Genomic DNA, 27,224 nt, shown 5'->3' with positions numbered 1-27,224 from the left:
AGTACAAGCAGCCAGACAAACACACACACACGTGCATGCACGTCCCTTTATAAGTGCAGTAATCTTGGACGCCACGTTAAACCCCATTTCACCTCACCTTGATTAGCGGCATGATGTGACTGAAACATTGTTCATCATCATACCAAATACCATGCACTTCCTGTATATATGTACCTGAACATTTGCACTTTTTCGAATGTGGTATTGGGCTGTCATTAGTTCATCTGTATGGTATTGGTCGTCTAACGGGAGTTGGTGTGCATAGTTGCATCCCTTAGGCATGCCAGGATCTTATGATCATGGGTTCACATTCCAGATGGTGGCTTTCACCAAAGTGGTTAACATATTTGACCTGTGACACGTTGGGCTTTCCTCCAAAATGAAGGGGACAGCCTGATGATATGTCAGCTCAGTAAATCAGAAGATATTAAGCTAACATTGACCTAACTTATTGTAATTGTTCAATTGTTGAAAATAGTTTCATTTCAGTACAACAATAGTTGACTTTCAGGTTTAGATTCAGATCAACCAAAAATATTACCTTGACTAAATATTGATAAACGTAAAGAGGAAATTATGTCTATCAAAAACTTATCAGAGGTATTACCTACATTTATAGAGACTTTTGCAACTCATATACTACAGTTATAATCATATATGCATTTTTAAAGTATTTATCAATATTTATCATATATATATATGTACTCTTTGATATATGGCTGAGCCCTGTTCAGAGATTTATCTATATAGGCAACAGTCTATGGCTACTGTCTTCTCAGAAGAGGCAGACATTGGGTTGCTTTCTGTTAACTAAAGGGAGAAGGAATGTATAGTGTGCAAGTTGATTTGCAGGAATCGCATCGCAACTTTACGGAGGATGATGACGAAGTTGCTGCCATCACTGAGGGTGGACAGTCAGATGAGAAGCTGGAGGATGAGGAGATAGATGGTGACAAGAAAAGCTCAGAAAAAAGCTCTCAAGAAAATAATGAGGTACATGAATCCTGTTACATTAAAGCATTCATGGAGAAAGAACTATCTTGGTGACATCAATGGTCAATTAGAGAAAATTAAAAATAAGTGACATATATAATAATTCTTGCGAATACTCACTGTCATAATTCCCATAGTATGGCCATCATCACATTAAAATAATTATCAGATTTTCAACAGAAATCTGCTACACTGTCAAGTATCAATTTTCAGTTTCCAAGAGAATAGTATCTTTCCTGTGTCTGTTTTTGTCAACAATAAAATGTATGTTGGGAAACACTTATTTCTGTGCAAATATATTGGTTGTTAAACAAAAGGAAATAAGGATCTTTATCATAAAAAAAGGGACAGCTCAAAGACAGCAGGGAACCAGTCCTTGTCATTAATTTTGTTTTGCTGCACATGTAGGAAACAACATGTAAACAGTTTCAGGAATTAAACATTGCATGCCAGTAAATGGGTGTCTGTGTTAGTTTCGTGCAGACTTATGAGTTACCCAGTAGTCCAGGATGCTGCACTTAGTCAGAAATATAAACATGGGTTTGAATCCAAGATTAGCTCTGATTATGTTTCTTGGTTTGTTTGCAAAATACCTGCTCTCCTGGCCTTCACCAAAATAGTATAACACTAAGACCTGCATCACTTTGAGCTTTCTTCCTACATCAAGCTGACAACCCGTGATATAAATGAAATACTGTTCTAAGCAGTGTTAAAGCAAATTCTCTAATACCTGCTCTCCTGGCCTTCACCAAAATAGTATAACACTAAGACCTGCATCACTTTGAGCTTTCTTCCTACATCAAGCTGACAACCCGTGATATAAATGAAATACTGTTCTAAGCAGTGTTAAAGCAAATTCCCTCACTTACTTCTCTGAATAATCAAACTAAAAACGTCGGCATAGAAGAGAACTCATTTCCAATGCAACCCTGACATGCTGCTTTGATCACTTGTCCAGTCAACCCTTTTTAGAAAATGGGGACATTCTCAAAGTATTGAAGTCATGTCCCAGTTTGACATCTCACTAAGTTATCCTGTTATCTCAATCTAATTAACTTGAAATATATCTGTGAGCATTGGTTGTCTCAAAGAGCCCCTGTTTTGATGAGGGAGCACGGGTGGCCCAGTCGTCTAAGGTGCTGCAATTCGCTGCGCAGAGTTGTGTCCCTTGGGCACGCCAGAAACCTATGATTGTTGGTTCGAATCCCGGTTCGCCCCGATTATGTTTCTAGGTTTGTCAGCACCATACCCATGCTCGTGGGTTTCACCGAAGTGGTAAACGTCTGAGACCTGCATCACTTCGGGCTTTCCTCCCACGTTAAGCTGATATGACTGGAATACTGTTAAAAGCAGCGTTAAACCCAACTCACTCACTGTTTTGATGAACCAAGAACCATGGGGTAGGTAGAGCTTCTGCCCTGACCCAGGCGAAACTTGAAGCAGGGGTTACGGGTGGAAATCTTTCATACCATGGTAGCCATGGTTGACACATTGACATACATTGTTATGTCATCCGATGAACATGTAAAGGCTGCATAAACTAGAAGTGTTTGTTTGTAGGTAGAGGTCAAGGCTTCTATTAACCATGTTGGATAGAAAAACAATCCAGATTGACCTAAGAGCAGAGTTGTGTCCAGAGCTCCAGATAAGCTGCGTATCTGCGTGAAATACGCATCAGAAATGCAGAAATAGGCAGTAAAATATAATCCAAGTGTATCAAATATGCAACGAACATTACAGATACGCTACAAAAATAAAACTTGTGACCTATAAAGCTCTTGAACCCACACGACACAGTTTGCAGGGACTAGATGAATAGTGTTTTTAAATATTTAACTTAAATACCCACATGTGTAAAAACTAGTGGGTATCAGAAATTTGAATACCCAGATAGAATTACTGATACCCAATGATTTTAAAATGCATGGGTAAAATACCCACAACACCAAAAGCTTATCTGAAGCTCTGTGTGTCCCTTAATCATGCCAGGTTACATTGATCGTGGGTTTGAATCCCAGATTTACCATGACTATATCACTGGTTTGCCAGGTATAAAAGTACTCAGAATCCACCATTGTTACAGAGTTGTCCCTTTGTCAGAATCCACTGATCATGGGTTCCAACACCGGATTCTCTCAAATAATCATCCCTGATGCATCAGCGTTACATGACCTGTGACATTCACCCACATTAAACTGACAATCTGTGATAGCAATGAATTTCTGTTCAAAGTGGCATTGAAAACAGCACACACACACAACCACACATATTGATTCCTATTTTAATCTGCTGCAGTCCCCTGAAGCGCAGACCGAGGAGGATATTGAAGGGCTGACCGTGAAGATCCCGGATGACGTCCCAACAGTCCAGGTGGCCCCGAGTTTTACCTTTAGCGTCCGGCCGCCCAGCGAGGAACAGTCACAGGCGGAAGATGACAGTATGTAACGTCACAGTTGTTATCTTACAATATGATCACAACTCAAATGTCTGAGGCCATTATATTCTTATTTATTGGATCCTGCATGGAAGAATATTTCGTTATTTTACACCTTTTTTTTACATTGGCATACCATTGGCATAATTTGTGATTACTCAGCGTTTTGAAAAATCAACACTAATACAATAATCAATTTATCATTCATTTACGGACGAATCGTTCATAGCTGATCCAGTGCATTATCAGTCTAGAGTTCTGTCCCTTGTCAATGATACACAAACACTACCAAAATTACCTCCCTTAGTCATCCAAGAAATTATAATATTCACTCATAAAAAATCAAAGGCACCTACCTATATGGTGGATAATGTCATTTTTAAAACATTTTTCCCTCTACCAACTTCTGATTTGGCCAAAAATATTCATGGTCCAACAAATAAAAAATTAATGTCAAATTTGGAATCATTTCTTGTTTGTTAAAACAGAAAGTCACTGAATACTGTAACTATTTGTTTTTTAATTGAATATGAAATTGATGCTATGATATCAGTGGGAATTCTCAGAAAGGGACAATAGGGGTTTTATTTGATGAAAGTTGATGAAAGAGAATCAGGGAGGGAGCGGTTATGTTGTAGGCAAGTGTCTTCTTCATGTTCTGTTTTTGTGTTATCATGAAGAAAATACATGACAATTAATCTCAACAGGAATCCAAAGACTTATACGAAGACTCCATGGCAACATTCCCAAACATTGGTGTAATTAAGATTTACTTCTAAGTCTGCGGCACATTTTATTTCTCCATCATATAGCTCTTGGAGGATCTGTAGTGGTAGTATGATGTTATGCATGACTGATTTCCCGCTGATAGATAGTCAGGCTGACCCACCTTACATCCTCAGTCCATCAAGGTATGCATACACCATTCCTCCTCAGGTAGCCTCCAGGTTTAACAGGCTTTTGACATTAGGGGAGCAATTCCAAAGTCCAATGTAAGATAAATTAATTAATTTCAGTTTTAAGACATAACTCCACCCTACAAAATAAAAATAGACAACTGTGTGATTTATTTATTTATTTATTTATTTATTTGAAAGTCATTCTCCCGTCGATTTAAGACTTCAGCTGGCTTTTTGATAGTGATGTAGACATGGAACTTATTTAAATAGTTTTTTTTGCTATTAGTGGGAGACATGATAAAATAAATATTTTTATGCTTAATATATTTCTTGGATTGACTGCTTTTCATTAGGAGCAGCAATGAAAAATGTGTGGCCTCACTTCATATATAGCTTGATTCAGATGGCACACCTCAAAACCCATTGTCCCTTCAGAGCAAAATTCTGTGAGATTGGAGTGTGGGATGACGTCACTGCGCTCAGCAATATCCAGCTCATTGACATCATCAGCATTGATGCAAGCAATTGGGATACAATGACATGTCGACAACCAAGTCACATAGCCTGACCACCAATCCATTTAGTCGCCCTTACAAGACAGGCATAGGTGGCTGGGGACCTGGATTCCTACCCAGAAACCCCATGGGTGTCATCACTTCTGAAACAAAACTATCTTTACAAATGGGTCCAGAGTATTTATTATAATAGACTGGACAGTCTAGTATGGATTAAAGTGTGAAATACTGTTCAAAGCAGCACGAAACCCAATCTCATTAAAATCAGATTTTAGTTCTCACTATCGCTAAACAAAGATCTGAGGACATCCCATGACGGGTCACGTCAGAACGACCTTTCATCCAGATCATGAAAGTGACAGTCGGAATGTGTTTTGTGACCGTGCAACCACAAAATATTTAACACAGGGTATTCCCAAAGACAGTTACGGGTTTTATGATTATATCCATTACAATCTATGCCATCTTTTAGCCATTCCAGAATGATCTTCTTATCAGCTTTAAATTTTTTGATAGAGAATACGTCAAAATATGTTTCGAGGCGTAGTCGCCAGTTTGAAAATAGTGTCGTAAAGCTCGAGAAAGCTGCCTTCTGATTGGCTAATGTCGATTTCTTGTCAGTCATTTCATTAGTCGGTCAAAATTTGTGAAAGGTTGTTCTGACGTGACCCATAATGAGATGTCCTCAGATCTTTGTTTAGCGATAGCAAGAACTAAGATCTGATTTTAATGAGATTGCACCAAACCTCTCGCTGAGACATGAAATATGTATACAGTGAAACCCATATTGACTGTATGTGGAAGGTAGACACAATTGTATGGATAACTTCTTTAATACTGTGAAAAGCGACGTTTCGGTATAGATCCTTATACCTTTGTCAAGTAGGACTGCAGTATTAAAGAAGTTGTTATCCATAAAACTGTGTCTACCTTGTCACCCGTCAACTTCTAAGTAATGCCTATCAAACAAGTTGACTGTATGTAGACAACAAGTGTAGTGTATGCATTACCCTGATGGTTTGAAGATACAAATTGTACGTTTAGGTTCACAACTGATGTAAGAAATGACACTTATGTAAGTACTTTGTTTGATTATTTGGTCCACCAATGTTCAAGAGAGAACATATCAAATTTGTTGTCCCATGAAAAAAACAAAAGTTTACGTCCATGTCCAAAAAAGGTGCTTCGCCTGAATATTTGTTTTCAAATCTTCTTCTGCAGTCACGCTAAGAAGTAAACATAGATACCCAATTGTAGATACCATGCAGTAGTTTCATTTATCATAAAGATATCCATTAGTTTATGAGTTTAACTTTATGAGCAAAAAAAGCAGTTTTGTGGGCACAGGTTGTGTAGCTTCCCCTCACTTTGAAAGATACTGACTCCAAACCCAAGTATCTGCTTATAGCTTGTTGCTTACACTCACAAGTCCATTTGTTAAAGTTCTTATACATGTAGATATGAGGGGCACGGGTGGCCCAGTCGTCTAAGGCGCCACGATTCGCTTTGCAGAGTTGCATCCCTTGGACACGCCAGAAACCTATGATTGTGGGTTCGAATCCAGGTTCGCCCCGATTATGTTTCTAGGTTTGTCAGCACCATACCCAGGCTCGTGGGTTTCAACGAAGCGGTAAACGTCTGAGACCTGCATCACTTCGGGCTTTCCTCCCACATTAAGCTGACACGCCGTGATATAACTGGAATACTGTTAAAAGCGGCGTTAAACCCAACACACTCACTCACTCACATGTAGATATGTACAAAAAATGTATATGTCACCATCATCAGGAAATAGCACCCATCGTATAACTGCTTTCTGCAAGGATATGTACTGAACAACATAGTAAGTGATCATGGATATTTGGGGGGTATCTTTTTTATGATGAAGCACACAATTTCATAAAAATATCCCCAAAAATATTCATGATCCCTAACTTTTTTGGGTTCAGTATGTAACAGCGGTGTACTATGAGGGTCCTGATGGGTTTTAATACTTAACGTAAAACACCCTTCAAACACTATCGTAAACGTAAAATTCATCTTTTTTTATGGTAAATGCTTAATGGAAAATACCAAAAAGTAACTGCTTAACGTAAATAAATCTGGTGATAATATTTGTTGAAAAATGCATTTGGCATTTTTGTGAAACAAATATGCGACCCCAAAACCTTTTCACGACGAATTTATTGAAAAAGAAGAAAAATTACTGCTTAATGAAAAAGTACCCTAAATTTTACTGCTTACTGCTTATGGGACCCCCCCATCAGGACCCTCTACTATTCTTTCAACAATTTAACAAAATGTTATATTGTAAAGCAAGAGCATTTAGAGCATGGTAATGTATCTTCTGTGTTAAGTTTTTGTATACCTGGTGTATTCCATAATATCAGCGAACAATGTATCAAAAGGTACCCGCCATCTTCAATACTTCCTGGATGACATCAGCAACATGCCTCGTGCAACAGGCACCTTGCAGACGTCTTCTCTACACATTTACCCTTGCAAGGCTCCTGTGCAGAGTAGGGCTCATTTGACTTCTTGAGTTATACACAACCTCATTTTAGCAGACTAGAATCAGATACACGTCATTATTACTCAGCGTAACATGCGTATGTATTCAAGGTGATAAAGTGTATGCAAACCCGTGAAGTATTGACGACTAGTACACGCATGCTCCATATTCAAACTTTGATGTTACATAATTGATTTCCCATAGATTATTAGTTAATCTCCAGGACTACTAATCCATGTAGACATTGCTTAGTCAAGGTCAACAAAGTAATCTGGTTGAAAGGATCATGCATGGCTTTGACCGTTACGCTTCGTATTACCGTAATGTCTCCATTATTCACATGTATATTATACAAACACCAAAGACTGTTTTCTAAAAAAGCTAACGTATTCGACGTAATAAGCGCCCCGCTCTAAAAAGCGTCCATGGCGATATTTGCTAATATATTGGCAAGTAACAATCCCAATTAGCACCCCTTCCGATTGATCAATGTACACAAGACTTATTTATTTGCGTATAATACACACTTGTGTGTTATATGCACCGTTAATTATGGGGAATTAAATTTTGGAAAAATATATCTGTCGTACATAAACATTTCAGGCTGTCAGCATAAACCACGAAATTTATCTTTCAACTCTGTTTTTTTCACCAAAATAATATTCTAATAAGAGCCCCCTATTTCTAATTTTGAGAGCGCCCTGGGCGCTTATTACGTCGAATACGGTATATCACCAATAGTATTTCATCCTTCAAATTATAAATTGAATGCTTACATAATTTTAAAGAAATGTTGTTTGTATAATATATTTGTTGTTGCTTATTTGGAGAATTATGGTAAATAGCAGTAGTGAACAGTCAATACAGACTGTCATATAAGGAACATTTATCAGTACACAGGTACAGTAAGGTATGTTTATGTGGGGATAACTGCACCAATTCACACCTATATCCAGTGCACCAATTTGCTGATGGAATTGCAAGGTTGATATTGATAAATTTAAAGATTTACTGTTTATAAATACGACACTAATGTAGATGCCTGTACAACCAGTGATTCTTTAACCCATTGCATGAAAACCAGTCGTTTGGCTTCCCATCCCAGAGAGCTAGAAACATGAGTGAGTGAGTTAAACATTAATGGCAAAATGGCGATATTTAACCCATATGACCTCTAAAGTTTCCATTTTTAATTTAATTCATGTAAAATGTGTAACCTTGCACTTTTCTTCTAATTCATTGTCAATACATTCAGAGTCTTCTCTTGATGTGAAGGCAGTTGACTGATTCCAGATATAAAAGCTGAGATTCTAAAAATGTGAAAATGAAATTTTAACAATATATATAATCTTCCCGCACCGTATAATTGCAAGAAACAGGTCATATAAATGTCAAAAGTATTTATTCCAAACTGCCATTTTTCTATTGGATTATACCAGCAAACTTACTGTAGCCTTATTTACATAACAAATATTTGATTCTCATTTGAAACTGTTATGAGAGAGTGCTGTGTGTTTGTCTCCAGACTCTCCAGAACGTTGCTAGCTAGGTGCTGACAGTGTATCTCCAAGAAACAAATTCTCAATCTATAATGGTTTCCTTGGTGCAACAGTTCTGTTGAAGGATCTTTTAAGGGTTTTTTCTACATAGAACCTGCATTATCGAGGTCAATCTCCCTGCTTTCATCAATTAATCAATATCTTACATGTCAGCATTGCATGCAGGGGGGATGTATGTCAGGGTGCTTCCAGGCAGGGATTGGTCTAAACATGTCTGTCACAGTGACGTAACATCAGCTGTGTTAACACACAATAGCCCACTGTGCCCTGACACTGGGCAGGCAGATTAGGTTCGTTTTTGTAAAGGTTTAAAAATTGCTGGAAATGTCATTTTAATGTAAGTAATTTTACACCAGATTCATTTTGTTTGAAATGATGTTTTAATATTGATGATTTTTAGTTCACAATTTGTAAGATATACAATAAGCTTTGTCATCTGAGACAGTTTGTTGCTTGGGTAAACGTAGCCTACTTGCTTGTAGATTTGTCAATGTTTGCCTTGTGAACTTCTTGTGGGAGACTGATGATTTATTATATAGAACTGATAGAGCGCTGAAGAGGATGGAGGTGTCATCACAGGAGGGTTTCCAAAGAAGGGAGGGACGATGGGGCATACTTATTTTAACATGGGGTTGTCAAGTAGATATTGTATGGTTATATTTCTGTTTGATGATAAATCATATCTGTTTGATTTGATGATTAAAATGCTAGTTTGGAAATTGGTATTAAAACCGTCTTTGAAAAATACATACATTTCTGAATCTTCAAACCAACTCTAGGCTTAATTTCCCAATGTATTTTATAAGACCAATGATTAGTCCCTTGTTATTGAAATCTTCATGTTGATGTGTTAAGGGGTGTAGGTTATGGTTATTTAAGATTAATAATCTATGTTTTGGTTTTCTTCAGCCAACAATTTGTCCCCTGCTAAAATTGCCATCACAGTGGTGAGCATGGAGCACCAGGTAGGGACGGTCCCCGCACCCATCATTGTGCATCCCTGTTCACCAAGTCGCCGATCTATCCTAGACAAGCTGGAGTCACCACCAATGATGCAGATGAAGATCGCCAGTCCTCCAGAGTCGAGGATGGACAGGCGGTTGCTGTCAGATGGGAGGAATCTCGCCACATCTTCGCGACAAGGCAGGCGTCCACTTGTTAAGCAGTACAGTGTGGACATCGGTTCAGGGAACCATCTTCATGGTAGCGTCCCCTCCGTCTGGCAGACATTCGAGGACGAGGTGAAGAAGGCCCAGCCCAAGGGTTTCTCCCAGTCTCATCCCACTTTGCCCGTGAAGCAGGACTCACTGCAGCAATGTCCCGAGCCAGAGTTTGATTCCCCAAAACATCGCTTGTTGAAAAAACACATGCTGAGAAGCAGAAGTAGTGGTGCCAAGTATAGTCGGTTCAGGGACAAGTATCTCCCCAGAGCAGTATCCAGCTCGGACACAACGGGAACCGACACTGGGGCAAGTCCCTTGATACGGACCTCAACAACAAAAACATCAGAAACAAATATCACTCGCTCAAAGGATGAGCTGAAAACACAACAGAGTAGTGGTGAGACTGGTTCTGACTTGGATGATTCTTTAATCAACGATTGGGCGGAGTTGGAGGCTGCTTGTGACGAGGAGGTGATGAAAATTACGGGAGATGACGACGACGATGACGTCAGACCAACATTGACTTCATTGAACTCGTGTTCCTATGCATCTGAATGCCAAGAAGACAGTTACCCATTTGATTCATCGAATTCAAGTTCAAATTTAGTCCCAGACTCTGAAAAAGACTCGCCATTGACTGACAGTGAACAGATCGGTTGCCATTCCACTTTTAAGACAGAGGATGACCCGTTAGTGGGTATTGCCTCATTATCAGGGGTCCATATACAGATGCCTGACTTGACTACGTGCCAACCAGGCATTGATAATTCCAGTTTCGAACTGGGTGAGGGTTCGCTTAGTCCACCCAACGAGCCTTCCGTGTCTCAATGTACTGAAACTACGTTATGCGTTCCGAGGATCGTGCTAGATGGCGCCACTGTTGACACTCCTGACCTGTCCTCGGTGTCACATGACCGCGTTGGTGACAGGTCACATAGCAATGAACCTGAAATGTGCGAGCACAGCGGGAGCTATGAACATCATGAATATGTTTGACGAATGTCAGCTCCAATTTGTTTTTTTTGTGTGCCAGTTTTAGTGAGTGATTAATGTGTGAATTTGAAATACACATGGCATTATGTTTATGAAGATATATACATTCTTTCAAAACGATGGAGATTAACTCTGAAACAAGGTCGAAGGAGGAAGCAGTGTGCTATGTTCATTTGACGGTTCTGAAAATGATTATGTTTGATTCCGGTTTCAAGGTTGTATGACTGTCCTTGTACAAACAGTGTGATTTTTTTTTTGATTTTTTTTTTTGATGTTTAATTTCTTGGATGTGGATGTTGCATCAGTTCCGATGTGAAATGGACAATCGTATGTGTCATGTATAACCCTGATTGATGCCAGTGAAATTAACAATGTACAAGAAATATAAATTAAGTGTGGTTACAATCACGACATGTCTTTCAGCTGTCTCCCAATATTCGCACACACATTTGCAATTGATTACTTATGTGATTGATAGCAGACTTGTTAAAAACACTTGGTATTTCACCGTGTCTTTGTAATCCAATTATCCAAGAGTTGCAAACCTTAGCTGTGCCAGGATCTGCTGATCAGGGCTGAATCCCAAATTCACCCTAATTAGGATCCATAGTTTTTCAGCACCATACAGTGTTTTGGGTTTTACCCAAGTGGTAGCGGCCAATGACCTAACGGCTTTACGCCTTCATTAGACTGACACGCTGCAATATAAGTGAAATATTCAAAATGGATTTAAACCCAATTCACTCACTCACTTTGTAATTCAAATGTAGGGGTAAATTTAAATGTATAAATGTTACTTAAGCTCAGTTTTTTATATACAAAGCATTATGTCTCACAGGTATGTAGATATGGTTATGAGTGAGTGAGTGAGTATGGTTTTACGCCGCTTTTAGCAATATTCCGGCAATATCACGGCGGGGGACACCAGAAATGGGCTTTACACATTGTGCCCATGTGGGGAATCGAACCCGGGTCTTCGGCATGACGAGAAAACACTTTAACCACTTGGCTACCCCACCGCCCCAGATATGTTAATGACATTGTGATCATCTGAATGAAATTGACACTTAAATGTCAGCTATTGACAACTGTTTTGAACAAGTCTGTTGTGTTCTCATTAGAAATGCATCTTATAATGGCAACTTGTAATTATGTACATAAATATGAGCAATTCTGCCAAAACCACAAAATGAGGTTTTTGTAAGATTCATATTTATATGATACTGGATGATTTTTCTGATTTTCACCTGAAATTGATCTATATTTGGGAAAGATGTTTTCAATATTTTTTCCAATATATGGTAAAAATTTATGAGACATTTTCATCAAACCAGTTTCACCATAGCGCCTTGACTGCAAACTGATATTCCAATCACTATGGAAACTTAATGCAATCCAGAGTTATCAAAATCTAAAAATGGTTCAAAAATACAACATGCCTTTTTTCTTTCATGGACCTAACTGATAATTCAAATTCATATCAAATGTGAACGTACATTTTGATGCTAAACAGGAAATAAGTCACCTCCCTGAATAGGAAGCAAATCGTCAGAAAAATTGACCAGTATAGCTGCCCAATATTCATTTCACCAACACACTTATGAACAGATTATTTTTACACTCTATGTATAATGACATGTTTGTAACATATGTATATAGACGACATTATGCACGTCAGTTTCATTATCATCGGCCATTGTTACTCCCGGTCAATCTTTCACATTTCATTGACTCTTGATGCACGTCAAGTTTTTGAGCTTTTGTGACTTCTTTAATACTGTTACCAATTAATTTCATGCCTAAATTGTGTCAGCACAGATGTTTGCACAAACTTCAGATCTTGTAAACCACCGTAACTTACATTATATTATTGCATTCTTTTATATCATCAGATTTTCTGGCAAATAGCAGATGTATATACTGTCGTTAAGTTCACTAAGGGAATGATTGGCACTTGTGTCTCAGCAGTCTCTTGTAGTAGTGGCTTGTCAATGTGGAAGCTTACCTGTTATCTTATATAATGACCTAAGCAATTACTTCACATGCTGGATGAATGTCTAAAAAAACATATTTAATCAACTGAAAATGTGATAACACCAATGGGTTGGGGTAAATAAAACATGTTGTTTTTTCCTGGGAGAAAGAAATTCAGTGATAGGACTATTGAAGAATATTGACTCTGTGAGAGGACTACTACAAAAAATATTGATTTAGTGGTAGGACTTGTTGAAACTAATGATTCTATGGTAGGACAACTTGAAAGACATGAATCTATGGTAGGACTACTTGAAAGAAATGATTCTATGGTAGGACTACTTGAAAGAAATGATTCTATGGTAGGACAACTTGAAAGAAATGATTCTATGGTAGGACAACTTGAAAGAAATGATTCTATGGTAGGACTACTTGAAAAAATGATTCTATGGTAGGACTACTTGAAACTAATGATTCTATGGTAGGACTACATGGGAAAAAAATGATTCTATGGTAGTACAACTTGAAAGAAATGATTCTATGGAAGGACAACTTGAAAGAAATGATTCTTAGGTAGGACTACTTGAAAAAATGATTCTAAGGTAGGAATATTTGAAAAAATGATTCTATGGTATGACTACATGAAAAACATTATTATATCGTCTGGGTTAACCTTTTTTTTTTAAACATTCAGTTCCGTGAATTAGCTTTAAAAAAATATCCAGCAGGTATGGGTTTAATGTTGGTTTCAACTGAATTGTGGTAGGGTTTCTTAATTCAAATGGAAATGAATATGTTGGTAATCTAAATTCAAATGAACAAATCCTTCAATCTTTAATTGTCTTGTATGCACAGGACTCATCCTATTGTGGTATGAAAAGAGGAAATATGCAAGAGATTTAAATGTAAATTTTGTCAGTAAATTAGTTAAACTTCATTTTCTCTTCTTATTTTTTCTAACATTTTGTAATATTTTGATATATGTTACATATGGTTTTATTTGGCTTGAACACTTTCACATTAATCACTATCAAGCACTCACAGAGAAACTAGGGTAATACCTGAAAATATGTATAAACAATAACAGTCAAAGACTTGGAAACATGCCAGAAAAGATTTAGCAATATTGCAAGAATATTACAATAATTAATAACTATTTTGTAATGTGTGGCTTACAAGTCTGAATAACAACACCAATTATATTATTACTTCCACACTTCAGTAAATATTTCAATAATGTCTTTATGGAAAGTAATTTTGTAAAATTCCATTGGATATTCATTTTAGGGTTGTGAAGGGGCATAACTCTTCACATGAAAGGGAGCATAACTCTTCACATGAAAGGGAGACTATTTAATGACTTTGTCACAGTGTGGCGAGACAAAATATGTAGAAAAGATCATCTCTTGCTCTGTGAAACTGTATTTTAGGTATATACCCTGGTTCCAAACTGTTCACAATTTCCTATCACCTTTTTGCCTTGCAGAGTTTAATATGCATTTGTAAATTTCTACTTTGTCTACCTTGTTGTGTTGTGTGTATAAATGAGCTTTTAACCACTCTCTGTAGGGTAGTATAGCATAGACCTTTTTTTACACTTTATAAAATGATAAAAAGCTCAGTTTCACAAAGTATTTACATCTTAAAAGTTGATTTATGTAAAGTTTTCAAAATGGAATGTATGGTCCATTAGATACAAGAATGAAAAAGATGCAATATATATTTCAAGTTGCTTTGAACATCACAATGACATAAGTCATTTTATGATCCTCTATCAACACTTTCTATATTAAGTTATGGTTCAACGTCTGTATAAAATCATATTGCTCCATCCTACTCGATAAATTCTTTATTGAGTGTACCGAGACACAAGGAATTTGGAAGTCTTCTTTGGAGAATTTGACATATCTTTTCATATTAATATTTGAATTTGTTAAATTTCCAGTTGATTATTACAAGTTTCTTTGCAAATTTACCTTATTGAAAAAAGATATTGTATATATTAAAACCTGTAAGAAATATTTGTTTTTTTAATTGGAATTTCCTATAGGTATGATATATCTACTGTTAGATAATATGGTAGATGAAAGATGATATTTATATACATATACATTATTTATGGTACCAAAGTACAATATGTCTGGTTTCGGGACTTTTGGTATTTCACTGAATGGACAGAAATGTCCACTATTTTATCAATTGAATTAATGTTCCCATGCACTAGGACACTTATTTATTGTTTGTTGATCTGACCATTATTTACTGTTCACATGTTGACTTTATGAATGGAAGTAAAATGTCCACTGTGTCCCTTTCCCTTTAAGATCTTTTTAATTTAAATGGTAATGGGTTAATCAAGAGTTATCCACAATCATTAACTTAATAAGATCCAAATTTTGGATATTTCTGACCATATGAATCGTACATGAAATTTTCATTAATTCCATTTTGAAAATGTTGACTTATGATTAATGTAGAGAAATATGAATAGTGGACCTTTTATTTCAATGTTTTTACTTTTACACCACTTTTTAAGCCTTGAAGACACCATGTGATATGTTGACGAGTGCAATATTGTTTTTAACTTATTGGATGAAAAGTGAGTTGTCTCCCCTTTGATTGCTTGAGTCAAGTCCCTCAAAAACCACTGTCTGCAAACTCAAATTTAAACTGTACATAATCAAACAGTTATTGGTTACTAATTATTTCATCCATGGAGCAAATTACATTGTGAACACACACAATGGACTTTAGCCTTGGAGAAGAGTGCTCCTTTTCAGAGTGATGTAGAATTTCACTATTATTAGCTAAGTAATTTTAAGACTTCTGAAATAGACTGCTTCAGAAAACACTTTCAGATAAAATACCATTTCTAGAGAGAGAAGGGTTTTGGTGTTATATTTTTACAACAGCTTCTGACAAAATAAAACTCAATCCTATATGCTGCTTGTGCATTAAGAGTCACTCAGCTCCTGTAAAATGCGGATTTCATTGCTTTTATTTCAATATGACTGATATAGATAACTCAGTTATCAAAATCTGTGTATGACAAATATTCCTCTCAAGGTAAAGAAAAACTCATGGAGAATAAATGTAATCACTTGAGGGGTTCCAGGGGAGACAACTGTTGTGTTACACAGCTCATTTGTGATAGTTCCTTCATTAATTGTAGATACACAGCAGGAGAAAACACCAAGCTTTTATTGATTTGTTTGTTATTTATTTATTTATTTATTTATTTATTTATCTATTTACACATTAATCATTTAAGTTAAAAACCTTTCTTTTTTTTCATGACACATTTTCATGATATAATAAAATTCCTGTTTTCTAATGTTCAATTATTTATCAAGATTATAAACTGCTCAATACTAACATCATTACAAGGCAAACAAATTGTCATGTATGAGAATCAAGTGAGCATTACCTACACATTTTTAGTTACCCATTATTATAACTTTGATAATTTCCTTGACTACCATCTACCATGGCTTTAAGGGATTTATGTATGTCATTGTTCTCAAATTCACAAATCTATTTATTTTGTTTCTAATTTATTTATTATTGTGTTAATTTTCACACATTAGGTGTGTAGTGTTCGCTCAACATTTTAGCTTTGGTTTGGGAGAATGACGACAAGCTCACAGAGACCCGGTACCAAGATCCATGTTTTCTGTGATAGTCTTAATAAGCCAAAACTAATAACATGAAATATTTGGGTTCTCTTAACATGAATTTAAGAATATTTTGAGAAAAAAAATTCAGATATATAAATGAGGAATTCTCAATGTTATCATAAAGAAAAAGTGTTTCTGGAAATAAATAACTGGATTCCAATTGGTCATGAGGATATCCGTTATCACAAATGGGCTTATCAAGACTTGAAAACTATGAGCTTGCTGTCTGATAAATTTTTGCAACATATCAGTGTATTTTCTTATTTTGTGATTCCCATGCAAGCGACACGCCCAATCCCCTGACAGCCACGGTGACAGCACTCCTGCGCTGGGGGTCATGTAAGTGTGTAAGTGTGTGTGTACGTATGTATGTATTTTGATATAGTTCACTTCTTGCTCCAACTGATGAGTCACCCCTTCAAACTACATCATTCAGGGAGTAACAGTTTTATATGAGAAATTAATAAAAAATGGGATTGAAATAAGGCCTTTGTTGTTTCTGTGCCGAGTGATGGGTACAGTATGAGTGAGTGAGTCTGATTTTACGCCCCTTTTAGCAATATTCCAGCAATATCACGGCGGGGATCACCAGAAATGGGCTTCACACATTGTACCCATGTCAGGAATCGAACCCGGGTCTTCGGCGTGATGAGCGAACGCTTTAACCACTAGGCTACCCGACCGCCCCGGTACAGTATGAACAGTATGGTGAGATGGCAAGTATCATATACATGTTTAAGGATAAAGTGTTCTTATGAGACAGGACTTGCTACAAAACAAACTAATTTAAATCTTTATTCTCTTGGTTTACACTGCACGGGTGCCCAGTTGTCTAAGGTGCCGCAATTCACTGTGAAGAGTTACGCATCTTTTACCGTATATGACCGTAGATAAGCCGAGGTATTAACTTGACCATTGAAATATGAAAGAAAATGATATGACCCGCAGATAAGCCAAACCAGGAAGTGAAAGGCAAAAAATATTGCGAAGTTGGACTGCAAGACATGTGCCGGTACTCTCAGATATTCAATAATATAAGATGAAAAACATTGTAATTATATTGAAAAAGTCATTATTATTTCTAATAAAGATTTAACAAACCAGTATGTGCCAGAAACTTATGGCTGGCTGGGTTTGAGTCCCGGTTCACCCCAATTATGTTTCTAGGTTTGTCGGGGGCAGTGGCGCAGCCGAGTGGTTAAAGTGTTCTCATGTCATGCCGAAGGCCCAGGTTCGATTCCGAACATGGGTACAATGAGTGAAGTCCATTTCTGGTGTGCCCCCATCGTGATATTGCTGGAATATTGCTAAAAGTGGCGTAAAACCATACTCAACAATCAATTTAGTTTTGTCAACACTATACCCATGTTCATGGGTTTCACCAAAGTGGTAAACATCCTAGACCTGCATCACTTCCGGCTTTCCTCCCTCATTAAGCGGACACGCAGTGATGTAACTGGAATACTGTTCAAAGATGCATTAAAATCAACTCACGCTATGGTTTAACACTGCGCAAGTGGCCCAGTCGGTGTGCCACAATGAATTATATAGAGTTGCATCCCTCAGGTTTGCCCCGAATCCTCTAATCATGGGTTCTAATTGCAGATATGCCCTGATGTTTCCCTGTTTGTCAGCATAACACCCATGCTAAAATATTTCAGCAAAGTGATAACCGTCTAAGACTTAGAGCTTTCCTCAGACATGAGCTGACATGCTGTGATATAACTGAAATATTGTGTACCCTAACAAAACCCTACTCACACTGGTTTAACCTCTTCTTTCATGGGGGCGGTGGGGTAGCCGAGTTCAATTCCCTACATGGGTACAATGTGTGAAGCCCATTTCTGATGTTCCCCCGCCGTGATATTGCTGGAATATTGCTAAATGCAGTGTAAAACCATACTCCCTCACTCACTCTACTTTCATGTGTAAAAGGCACCTGACCTCAGATGAGAAGTCCAATGGTTCGAATCCCGGATCTCAACAGGGGGTTCGAACATTTTACGGTGCCCAATGGCCGGCTAATATCACATTAATGTTTCTCAATAAATTATTGTGACATTTTCATTGGCATTTATTTATATATATTTCAGGGGAGCATATCTTTCAGGTTTGTTTGGTAGAGAATTATGTTTTGTTTGTTGTTTAATGCCGCACTCAGCAATATTGCTGCTATATCACATTGGTCTGTAAATATTCGAGCCTGGACCAGACCATTCAGTGATTGACATCATGAGCATCGATCTACACAACTGAGATGCGATGACATGCGTCAACCAAGGCAGCGAAGCTGACCACCTGATCCCGTCAGTCACCTATAACGAAAAGCATGGTCACCTTTTACAGCAAGCATGGGTTGCTGAAGACCTATTCTACCCCGGAATTTCACTGATAAGATAATGATGTATATGTGACTGTTCATTTCTACCCAGGAGAAGTAAGGTTTTTCTTACTTCCATACATCTGGTTATGAAAATAGATTGGGGAGGGAGAGCAGAGGTAGCCTAATGTGCCTCTTCACCCAGCAGTGAATGGGTACCTGGTAGGATGAGATTGACATGGGGTTGTAACCTTCTAGCCCCTAAGATGAAGCTTGGGTTGTATACTCCCAAGGGAGCTGAGAATGATTGTTTAGTGCACACTGATCCAGTGACCATGGTACTTTAAGCATTCCCCTGGGTAGCATGGAAATATGCACAATATAAATGGACTATTATTATGCGTAATATATTGCATCATACTCATACAAATTAAGAATGGATGCAAATAATGTCCACTAAGAGTCCCATTGGACACATAAGAGTATGGATAGTGAAATGATTGTTTGTTTGTTTGTTGTTTAACTCCGCACGCAATATTCCAGCTATATGACAGCTGTCTGTAAAATAATCGAGTCTGGACCAGACAATCCAGTGATTGACATCAAGAGCATCGATCTACGCTATTGGGATCGATGACATGTATCAACCAAGTCAGCAAGCCTCACCACCCGATCCCGTTAGTCGCCTTTTACGGCAAGTATGGGTTGCTGAAGACCTATTCTACCCCGGAATCTTCACGGGTCTTGAAATGATTGAGGGATATTGGAATGATTGGTGCTGATTAAATTGAAGCTATGATTGTTTACATTTCTGTTTGGATGAGAATGTTGGACAGTCCATGTCAGATTTTCCTCAAGTTTAAATTCCAACAAGAAAATCCTTTTTATAATAAGCAGATGGCATCACACACACACTTTGTAGTTTATTTGCTGTTGATGCAGTGATCACTCAGGGGCCACAGCATTTACTATCGAGAGTTGCAAATATATACACTAAGGTAAAGCCTGGATATATCTGGAAAGTTGCTGCGGAAGTCTGTACACACTCACTCATTTAAATGGGGTTTTTAATGTTCATTTGAACTTTGCTCATTTTATAGTTATTTTGTAACAAACATATTTGGATTTTCCATATTTATAGCTCTTGCTTGTTCTTTGTAACATAACCTGGGACAATTTGATTGCGTTTTTCGTAATTGCAGGAGTGATTGTTCATGAGATTTTACTGGGGCTTCGAATATATCTCAATTCGGAAGTGCCTCACGTCTATTTCTTTGACAGTGGCTGTTACATGCAGATGTAACTGTCGTATAGAATGTTTGCCACAAGTTTTGTTTGTTTGTTTGTTGTTTAACGGCGCACTCAGCAATATTCCAGCTATATGACGGCGGTCTGTAAATAATCGAGTCTGGACCAGACAATCCAGTGATTGACATCATGAGCATCGATCCACGCAATTGGGATCGATGACATGCATCAACCAAGTCAGCGAGCCTGACCACCCGCTCCCGTTAGTCGCCTTTTACAGCAAGCATGGGTTGCTGAAGACCTCTTCTACCCCGGATCTTTTGGTTGGTGACATGTCATGGTATCCCAACTGAGCAATTCGATGCACACGAGTTCAATTAGTGCATTGTCGGGTCCAGACTCGAGTTTTACAGACTGCCGTCATATAACTGGGATATTGTTGAGTGAGGCGTTTAACAACAAACACTTTGGGTCATGCCTAGCCTTGCTCCAAGGCTGTACTGAAATATAAGTCAATGGATGTGTGGTAATTATATCCTAATATTAGGCAAGGTTAGAGAGGCGGACAGTACAATTCACATCCTTTGCTTTACCCTAAATACACTTGGCAACAACATATGGTCCACTGATCCTCGGGCCATTTGAAGGGCGCCAGTCTTTTATGGGGACAACTTGTTCTTATTATTTATGAAAAGCACGATGGCTTATGTCCAACAGTAACAACGTTCCTAAAATAGAATCATACCCATATTCTAGGAAATCACATCAACAATTAGACCGTGTTAACGCCTTGCATTCAACACTATCACTGATATGTTAACATACCCAAAATAGCTTTGATTTATACAGCACTTCGAGCGGTGTGAACTAAAATATTGACCTCTCTCAGTCTAAAGCTTTATACCATTTACGATAGTCTGTAATTACCAACCTATCGAATACACAGTCCTAACACCTGCATGGCGAGATCGCCATACCACACATGTCTCGCGCTGTTCACACGGCCCTAAAGCCACCACGTCAATGCGGCGCGATAAAACTTAGCTTACTGAGTAAAATGTGTTTGGCATTTTATAGTAATCATTATTCCATTACTGAACAAACTTCCCTATCTCAAAGCCATCATGTATGCGTAATAATCGCGGGATCAAATACATTAGTAATTCGATAAAGGGTCGGGCAAACAAGATAGCTATAGGCTTGTGTATCAATTGTTATTTAGCGCGTGATAAAAAGATTTTCACGCCCTGAGCGCGATAAATACACAAGCCATTATCCGAGCCTCAATACTTGAGATTGAATAGACAGTTCAATGATCTAGTTTACAAACTCAATGTCGGGGACGGTTCTGGCTGACCTCGAGAAAGTGTTTTCCACATGCATTATCTACCATGAAACTGCCCCTTTCACTGCTTACAAATACAGTAATCCAAAAGAAGACGATTTACATATATCAGCAAATTGTTTTCATTTAAGACCCAGAGTCTCAGACTCGTGTAAAAAGATGCACCAAACAAACGCTTACAAGATAAATTGGATAATTTGGGGTCACCATTTCGACTGTCACTGTAAATCAGCAAAGCGGCCGTAAAATCTAATGAGCAGCGTTGTTTGGCGAGTTGAAGGCGGGGTTTGTATGCTAGTGGTGAGTGAGTTGGGTTTAACGCCTCTTTTAACAGTATTCCAGTTATATCACGGCGTGTCAGCTTAATGTGGGAGGAAAGCCCGAAGTGATGCAGGTCTCAGAAGTTTACCACTTCGATGAAACATAACGAGCACGGGTGCTGACAAACCTAGAAACATAATCGGGCCGAACCGGGATTCGAACCCACAATCATAGATTTCTGGCGTATCGAAGGGACGCAACTCTGCACAGCGAATCGCGGCGCCTTAGACGACTGGGCCTCCCGTGCCCTATGTATGCCAGTATCTCGAAGCATATGGTTACCGCGAAACATACAAACATGCAAAAAGTCATTTGCAGATTGCTAGATGTATTTATGCTCTGCATGTGACGGCGCGCTTACTATTACAGAAATTTGTCTCAAATGACTCGACAGAGGATTTACACGTCAACGCTAGAATGCAACGTGTTTTATATTTTCACTTATTTAGTCATTAGTCGTGTCTTGTCGCTTGTACAAACCTTGAACACACTACCAGAAGTCTTTACCTGCCAAGAAATGGTTGCACATCCTACGTATAGAAAAATAGAGGTTATCACGTAAGTGTGATTTGGGGTGGTATATATTGTTTATTCCTAACACAGGAAATTCCATCCAAAAACACACATCGCCAAAATATTGCATGTTTTCCTGGAACATGCGCATTAATATATATTACGTGATAAGGTCAGTGACTTGTCAGTCCGACAGTGCCGACAGTCAACATAGTTCCAGCTGAAACCAGTTTCTTATATAGTGGCTACTACATATAGGCAAAATAACAATTGCCTACACATAATATTGTTTCTAGTTCCCTTTTGCGGCAATCCATCGGTCCGCCCGCTAGAGTAACTGTCTTTTACCCGCGTATCACATAGCTGGAATCATATGAGAGCAATACACCAACTGTAATTAATATGAGTATAGTACAGTGTGGTTTGGTTCGGTGTGGAAACCTGATCACCAGTTCTCATCTGGATTCAACCATCTTGGTATGACTGTCACGTTTTGTCACGATCATCTCATGTCTCGAACAGAGGGGAACCTCTATACAACAGACCATTCGGTTTCATCAAAATCAGCCGAATTATCGGATGTAGGACTTACGGGGTGTTGTATAGAGTAAATAAGTCACATTGTAATGCTTTAACTGCAAGGTTTTAAGGTCAGCTGTATCCAGGCCGCAAGTGTGCATCGTAAATTGGTGTCGTCATGCAAAGGCAAATATATTATTTCAACAAATCATTCCTTGCAAGTCGTGTCTCATCTGCCGCTGTGTGTCTCCATGGAAAGAATATGGGCTCGAAAACAGTATGTCATGTGTATGATGAAATAGAAAAAACCCGAAATCGAAGCAATGTATAGAAGAAATAGAAGAAAAGTTAACTTTGCATTGGTAATTCTTCATATATTTACAAAATAAATGTGCGAGTACCTGCATGATTATAACGCTGAAGAATATTCTAGTTCTGGCATGACAGTTTGTCTTGGTAACACAAAGTAGAGGTTGATACTGTGTGTGTGTGTGTGAGAGAGAGAGAGAGAGAGAGAGAGAGAGAGAGAGAGAGAGAGAGAGAGAGAGAGCGAGAGCGTGTGTGTGTGTCAGAGTGCGTTGAAACGTCTTCAACCAAGTCACAAAGTCTGACCACTCGATCTTTTTTAAGTCACCTCTTATGCAGCATAAACTGCTCAGGGCCTTTTCTAACGCTATCCAAAACTGAGTGAGTGCACTGGCATATAATAGGGAAGGTCAGTTTTCCATGTTCTATAACGCCACACTTGTCCTTCTGTTGTAGATGTTGTGAGTGAGATGCGTTTTGCAATATTCCAGCTCTATCACAACAGGAGATGCCAGAAGTGCATGTGCTTCACACGTTGTACACATGTGGGGAATCGAACACGGGCTTTGAGCATGACGAGCGACCGCTTTGACCACACGACTACCCCCCAACTTTATTTCTTCAACTACCACCTCCCACTCTTTAAGCATTTGTTCTTTTGTAACTGTACTTTATCTGCATATATCTTTCCTGTTTGCCCCGTTCTCTCTCCATGCAACTAGAAGTCTTTATCTGATGTTTTCTTTCAATCACTATAAATCCCTGACCTTTAACATATGAACAACCCGTCTTTCCCCCTGTTTATTTGCATATCTCTCTCTTGGTTTATTCTCACTTGAAGTGCGCCTTTGTCTCATGACCTGTCTGTGGATACAAATAGGACACCCCCACCCACACTGACAACACGGTACTTGGCTATATGTTCATGACTCCCTTTTCTTCTTCTGTATATGTTTCATCCTCTGGTTGTCGTGTTCCTACTGTTACTTCATCTGAGGCTGTCGTGTTCCTCCCGCCTCTTCCTCAGGTTGCAGTGTTCATCCGACCTCTTCCTCTGCCATGTTCCTCGTGACTCTTCCTCTGCTTGTGTTCTTCCTGACATCCTCTGCTTGTGTTCTTCCTGACTCATCCTCTCTGTCGAGTTCTTCCCGCCTCTTCCACTGGTTCCCCTTGTCTCTTCCTCTGTCTGTCGTGTTCCTCCCGCCTCTTCCTCTGGTTGTCATGTTCATCCGACCTCTTTCTTTAGCTGTAATGTTCTTCCTGACTCATCCTCTCTGTCGAATTCTTCCCGCCTCTTCCTCTTACTGTCGGGTTCCACCTGCCTCTTCCTCTGTCTGTCATGTTCTTCCTGCTTCTTCTTCTTCTGTTTGTCGTGTTCTTCCTGCTGGCTTCGTCCTGTCTGTCGTGTTTTTCCTGTCTCTTGCTCTGGCTGCCATGTTCTTCCTGCCTATTCCTCTTGCTGCCGTGTTCCTCCTGCCTATTTGGGTAAGGTGTTCCTCTCGTATTGGACTCTGGTTATTATGTTCTTCGTTTTCTGTTCTGTTTATACGTCAGGTCGAGGACCCGGGTTCAATTCCCCCAGCGGCCTCCTCTGTCTCCCGTGTTTCTCCTGCCACTTCCTCTAGCTGCGGTGTTCCTCTTGCCTCTTCCTCTGGTTGACATGTTCCTCGTGGCTCTTCCTTTAGCTGAAGTGTTCTGCATGTCCCTTCCCCTGGCTGACATGTTCTTCCTGCTTATTCCTTTGTCATGTTATTCCTGCCTCTTCCTCTGTTTGCCTTGTTTTTCCTGCCACTTCCTTTAGCTGCGGTGTTCCTCCTGCCTCTTCCTCTGGTTGGCATGTTCCTCCTGTCGCTTCCTTTAGCTGTAGTGTTCTGTCTGACTCTTCCTCTGTCTGCCATGTTCTTCCTCTGTCTGTCGTGTTCTTCCTGAATCTTCCTCTGTCTGTCGTGTTCTTCCTGTCTCTTCCTTTGCTTGTCGTGTTCTTCCTGCCTCTGCCTCTAGCTGCCGTGTTCCTTCTGCCTCTTCCTCTGGTTGGCATGTTCCTTCTGCCTCTTCCTCTGGTTGGCTTGTTCCTCCTGCATGTTCCTCAGGCCGCCATATTCTTCTTGCCTCTTCCTCCAGCTGCCCTGTTCCTCCTGCCTCCTTCTTCTGTCTGTCGTGTTCCTCCTGCCTCTTCCTCTGGCTGTCGGGTTCCCTCTGCCTCTTCCTCTGTGTGTTCTTCCTCTGTCTGTCGTGTTCCTCCTGCCTCTTCCTCTGGATGTCGGGTTCCCCCTGCCTCTTCTTCTGTGAATTCTTCCTCTGTCTGTCGTGTTCTTCCTGCCTCTTCCTCTGGTTGTCGGGTTCCCCCTGCCTCTTCCTCTGTCTGTCGTGTCGGGTTCCCCCTGCCTCTTCCTCTGCCTGTCGTGTCGGGTTCCCCCTGCCTCTTCCTCTGTCTGTCGTGTACCTCCTCCTTCCTCTGGCTGGCATGTTTCTCTTGCCTTTTCCTCTGTCTGTCGAGTTCTTCCTGTCTCTTCCTCTGTCTGCCGTGTTCTTCGTGTCTCTTCCTCTGTCTGTCGTGTTCTTCCTGCTTCTTCCTTTGCTTGTCGTGTTCTTCCTGCCTCTTCCTCTTGCTGCCGTGTTCCTCCTGCCTGCCTGGGTAAGGTGTTCCTCTCCCTCTGGCCTCTGGTTATTATGTTCCCCTTTTTCTGTACTGTTTATACGTCAGGTCGAGGACCCGGGTTCAATGCCTCAGCGACGTCACATTGCTGATAACGGTGAAAGACAATATTCACCTGTACATTCCTTTGACTGTCGTTTTTCTATTTCTCAAACTTTTTCCTCTTCTCTTCTCAAATTCTTTTCATCCTTCTTTTCCGATGTCTCCCCATCTCTCTCCTGCGTCGGTGGTACTTTCAATGATTCACCCCTACCGGATAATTATTCCATCTATTTTGTGACTATAAACATTCTTTCTTTGATGTAGGAAAGTCGAGCGACCCGAATGTTTACCGATTTATCTACATCTAGTATCCAACTTCAGTCAGGCTCCGGACGAACTGCCAAGAACAATAGACATAGGACTCCCAACTTATCTGCGTCACAGATACAGCTACCAGATCAATCATGCCAAATCAGAAACAGTAGATCATCACTGCACGAGCTTTTCGTTCTCATCCTCACGTGCAAGATACGAAGAAATTGGACACGCAATTTCTTTCTTACTTTTGATATCGGTATTCGGATTTTATCTTCATTGGACTATTTCTTCTTGTGTTCCAAAACACATTGCTATCATGTCAAGGGCTGGGTTTCACTTTAGTTTGATAGTGTCTACACGCGAGAGCAGACGACAATTTGTTCCGACCTTCACGATGAATGGATTTGTCGGAACAGGAGATAACTTTATCACTGGATCCTGAGAAAGGTGTCTTGAGTTCATAGTCCGGTTTTGGGTGGAGCTAATAAACATACAAAAGTACAAAAGCCCCTGACAAAATGGTATTTTCTCTATCCAACATGTTGTTTTCATGAAGGAAAATAATGGGTTTTGATGCAAAAGTACACAGTTTTAGTATATATGCTGTTATTTAGCGTGCATTTTAAATGCATAAGAAAAATACTTTTTATTTTTTATGTCAACGAAATGAGCATTATTAATTTACAAGCACTATGTTATCTGAAGACATTGAATATATAGTTTTGAACAGCTGGTACCGAAATAATATTTAAAAAAAAAGATTCTGAAGAAAAACACTTTCTGCATATATGCTATAATTATATCTGAATAACGATGAAAATAGAAAATAGTTGTGAGAGACATTTAACACTTCACATGACTTGATGCATTTTGTTATCGCACACGCTATCACGTTTCTCCGCATGTTACATATATTTTATGTATATGTATATATATCCTACTCAAAAGAAGTTAAGGATCACCTGATTCTTCCATAT

General features: G+C 39.0%; 2 protein-coding genes across 2 annotated transcripts in view; one reads left to right on the top strand and one right to left on the bottom strand.

The window, feature by feature from the left end:
• Positions 1-17,201, top strand: part of LOC124137973 (voltage-dependent T-type calcium channel subunit alpha-1I-like) — a 175,233-nt gene extending 158,032 nt beyond the window's left edge. The window contains exons 36-39 of the mRNA XM_048400970.1: positions 853-993; positions 3,289-3,430; positions 4,135-4,185; positions 9,822-17,201. Coding sequence (XP_048256927.1) covers positions 853-993; positions 3,289-3,430; positions 4,135-4,185; positions 9,822-11,071 — 1,584 coding nt within the window. The 3' untranslated portion in view covers positions 11,072-17,201. The remainder of the gene's footprint in view (positions 1-852; positions 994-3,288; positions 3,431-4,134; positions 4,186-9,821) is intronic.
• A 7,078-nt stretch (positions 17,202-24,279) lies between these two features.
• On the bottom strand, positions 24,280-25,757 carry LOC125382660 (vicilin-like seed storage protein At2g18540). The gene is made up of 3 exons (XM_048400725.1): positions 25,172-25,757; positions 24,614-24,802; positions 24,280-24,503 (listed from the first exon to the last, which is right to left on the bottom strand). The coding sequence occupies exons 1-3, from the start codon at positions 25,755-25,757 to the stop codon at positions 24,280-24,282; spliced, it is 999 nt and encodes a 332-aa protein (XP_048256682.1).
• Positions 25,758-27,224: the final 1,467 nt, after the last annotated feature.

The sequence above is a fragment of the Haliotis rufescens genome, unplaced genomic scaffold, assembly GCF_023055435.1.
Source record: "Haliotis rufescens isolate VD_foot unplaced genomic scaffold, xgHalRufe1.0.p SCAF_20, whole genome shotgun sequence".
In the NCBI taxonomy this organism is placed as follows: Eukaryota; Metazoa; Mollusca; class Gastropoda; order Lepetellida; family Haliotidae; genus Haliotis; species Haliotis rufescens.
Note: the sequence above shows the minus strand (reverse complement) of the source record. Positions and strands in the feature narration are given on the sequence as shown.